This window comes from Sinocyclocheilus anshuiensis, unplaced genomic scaffold, assembly GCF_001515605.1.
Source record: "Sinocyclocheilus anshuiensis isolate Anshui unplaced genomic scaffold, SAMN03320099.WGS_v1.1 scaffold180, whole genome shotgun sequence".
NCBI classification, from domain to species: Eukaryota; Metazoa; Chordata; class Actinopteri; order Cypriniformes; family Cyprinidae; genus Sinocyclocheilus; species Sinocyclocheilus anshuiensis.
In genome coordinates, this window is record NW_015554093.1 from 1,590,424 (window position 1) to 1,593,823 (window position 3,400).

General features: G+C 39.4%; 1 protein-coding gene and 1 long non-coding RNA gene across 3 annotated transcripts in view; one reads left to right on the top strand and one right to left on the bottom strand.

The window, feature by feature from the left end:
• The window catches only part of LOC107669386 (phosphofurin acidic cluster sorting protein 1-like), a 26,507-nt gene extending 23,817 nt beyond the window's left edge, over positions 1 to 2,690 (top strand). The window contains exons 21-25 of one of the 2 annotated variants that reach the window (XM_016461588.1): positions 343 to 484; positions 619 to 851; positions 1,076 to 1,195; positions 1,713 to 1,860; positions 2,031 to 2,690. In XM_016461588.1, the coding sequence (XP_016317074.1) occupies positions 343 to 484; positions 619 to 851; positions 1,076 to 1,195; positions 1,713 to 1,831 (614 nt within the window). In that variant the 3' untranslated portion in view covers positions 1,832 to 1,860; positions 2,031 to 2,690. Of the gene's footprint in view, positions 1 to 342; positions 485 to 618; positions 852 to 1,075; positions 1,196 to 1,712 lie in introns of both variants that reach the window. The other variant, XM_016461589.1, reaches the window with a different exon arrangement.
• The window catches only part of LOC107669387 (uncharacterized), a 7,985-nt gene continuing 6,346 nt past the window's right edge, over positions 1,762 to 3,400 (bottom strand). The window contains exon 3 of the long non-coding RNA XR_001631984.1: positions 1,762 to 1,837. This is a non-coding gene — a long non-coding RNA (uncharacterized LOC107669387). The remainder of the gene's footprint in view (positions 1,838 to 3,400) is intronic.

The window sequence follows — 3,400 nt, forward strand, 5'->3', positions numbered from 1 at the left end:
GGGTGGTGGGGGTGGGGGGGGGGGGGGGGGGGGGGGGTGTTTGCATCTATCCACACAAAGCTCACTAGTAATATTGTATTACCATTAGGGATGGGAACAGAGAACCAGTGCATTTTTTTAGCCAATCTAAACACATAAGGCTTACCACTAAAGTTAAAATGCACATTTAGATTTGTATTTCTTTCATCAAATAAATGAATGTTTGTAGTTTAATATATAGTTAAAGATTATAGTGCCACCTCTGAAAGACTCCACTTAAAAAAAGTCCACTTAAAAAAATTGCAGTGAAATTCCATTTGAATATTTTTGCTTTTTTCCAAATATTTATTTGACTCTTTGTAGGTGGAGATTGTGAGGAGGGCTTGGCTTCGAGTTTGGCAGTTCCATCGACGACATCACCTGCTCATGGATCTCCCACTGGGATGATGAAAGAATCTGCAACGCCTCCTCCATCACCATCACTAAGCGGACTGGCTGCTCTAGGGTTTGTGTACAATATTGTACAGAAATCTGCACCGCTCTGCTGTTTCTCACAGTGCTTTAGCTTACAGCTGTTATCTCTTTAAAAATGCTGGCCTAGTAAAAACTAAATCTGGTCAAACTGATTCTGTTATCTAGGAGCCCCTGCATGTCTCATGGTATGGATGCCATTGGGCTGCAGGTGGATTACTGGGTCTCTTCAGGGGCTGAGAAGCGCAAAGATGGAGAGCGGAGAGACATGGGAAATAAGAACACTTTGAAGTGTGCATTCAGATCCTTGCAGGTTAGCAGACTGTCCGGCTCCTTTGAGCTCCAGACTGGCTCTAGCACCATGTCCATGACAGTGGTGACCAAGGAGAAAAACAAGAAAGGTGAGATGGTCCACTAGTCCATTTGCTAAAGATCACTTGTGTTATTTATTTTTTTGGACAATGTACAGTGTTTTCTAGCCCCATAATTTCATTTGACATTTTCTTTCTTGCCCTCTGCTTTTTTTTTTTGTAGCTCTCACTGCAGTTATTGCTGCTATTATTGTTGTTGCTCTCCATATTTATGTACTTCACCAACTATATTTACTCATGTTGCCTGTCTTCAGTACCGAACCTCTTCCTGGGGAAGAAGCCGAAAGAGAGAGACACAGAGTCAAAGAGTCAGGTCATTGAAGGCATCACCAGACTCATCTGCTCTGCCAAGAATCAACAAACCAGTCTAAGAGGTACAACAGATTTTCTCTGTTTTATGTGATGCAAAGGAATTGAGCCAAGCTTACCAAGACATCCACTGTTTAAAAGGTTTACACATAATTACAATTTATGTTGTAATTAACAACATTATTACAAATAATGTGAAGAAATTATTCCTAGTGTCCAAAGATAACCAGGTATTCCAAATTTGAGGGGTCAAATTTAAGATTAAGAATTGACCACTAACCTAAACGTCGTTGGTGTTTATGGCCCTGAATGGTCTGAGACCATTGGCAAAATGTTTAGTTTCCATTTTCCTAACTGAATATTCAGTGTATAATGTAAAATGAACAGTGTATATATAAAAATGAACATGAATTTCAGAATGTCTTGTCCACAAGCCATGCCACACATTTGTTTAACCAGTGACCTAGAAATAATGCAGAATGTAACATTTCATTAAATTTAGTTCAAGTTATTTTAAATGTCTCAGCTATTTGGACCTTCTGTATCTAAAGACATTTGACTCGTGAGATGAACATGTTTCAGTGTCTGTAGATGGAATGGAGTGGAATGATGTGAAGTTCTTCCAGCTGGCGTCGCAGTGGCCCACTCATGTGAAGTACTTCCCTGTGGGGCTGTTCGGCTACAACAAACCATCCTCCTAGTGACCTCTGGAGGGAAAAAAAAAAACATGGTAAAGTTGCCCGACCCTGCTTGCTTACTGGCCATCTATTCAGTCTGAAGGCCGTTGTTGTTCTTGAGGTGGTCATGCTTACTGTACATGAAATATACTTGAGCCAAAGTGGGAGATGTTGAATTTCTCATCTGTGATTGGTGGATTATCTGATCTTGTTTTGCCTTTAGAGGGCCAGAGAAGACCAAGACTTGAGGATAGATCATGACGGGGTTGACAATATTATGAACCTTTTCTACCAGTGTTTTGTCTGCTGTGCAATTCATGACGCAATAATATCCCAATATTGTATTGAGTTTATATTTAAATGGTACTTGATATTAGTGATGTAAAGCCCTCAGATTATGTGTACCTTTTGTTGTACAACTTTAATGTATGATAAGTGTTACTTCACCTGACTGAATCTGACATACAAAGCTTCTCAAAAAAAAAAAAAAACTTTAAGAGTACTTTTGTCTATGTATGAAATATTCTACTGCCCACTTGTATAGAAATATATATTTGCTTAAGTGATTTTATCTCTATGTTTGTTGTAATCAAAGCATGTACTTTATGTATATGTGCTTACATCAGGGTTTGTCTAAGCTGCTATGGACACCTAATCCATTCCACTGTGGTTCTGAGATCTCTTAGCCACTATTAATTTATTAATCACTGGTCTCTACCTCCCAGATGCCTTCCATAAAAACAATTATCTGAGACGACTAATAATAAAGGTGACACTATGGTTTTTGTACCATCTAAGTGACCTAAGTCAATGTCTGGAAATTGTGGTACCATTACTGCCTTTCTAAATCTGTTGTACTAAACCTAGTTAGTTTGCATGATGCAGTATACAGGGTTCGTACAGTCATGAAAAACCTGGAAAAGTCATGGAATTTTAAAACACAAATTTCCAGGCCTGGAAAAGTTTTGGAAAAATAAATAAACCCAGAAAGTTTTGGAAAAGTCATTGAAATCTATTTCACAAAACTCTGTATAATAGAATTGTGTTTAATCAGGTCCTGAATTTCGGTGCGGGATTGCGCATAGGCTATATCGCATAGTTTTACTCATTCCCGCAGCTTTTGACTTTAAAATGATGGATATTCACACATTTATTCAATAGCCTATAGCATGTAGGTTTGATGAGTAAATAATCAAAAGACTGAGTCCAGTCCACACAGACTGATCAAATCAGTCATTTGAAAACAGCGTGAGTGATTCAGTTGTACGCGTCTTTTCTCTTTGACTTTCTCTTCAAACGGCTTCACATCGGCGCATCTTGTCTGCGCTACAAGAGCCGCTGCACGCTGCGATACAAGACTTTCACTCGCATTTCGGGACAGAATTGTCACTTGCCTAATCGGGTCATTGTTGCATCAGAAAATTATTATTTATTTGCACGTCTTTTTAACCCATTCGGTACTCGCGCGCTCCAGAGGCAGTGCGCAGTCACATCCAAAGTGCGCTCGTGCGTATATAAAGCCACCTTGCCAGTACCAAATTGAGTTTGCTACCAAATAAGCTTAGCAGAACCCTGCACGGGCCTCAAACATAT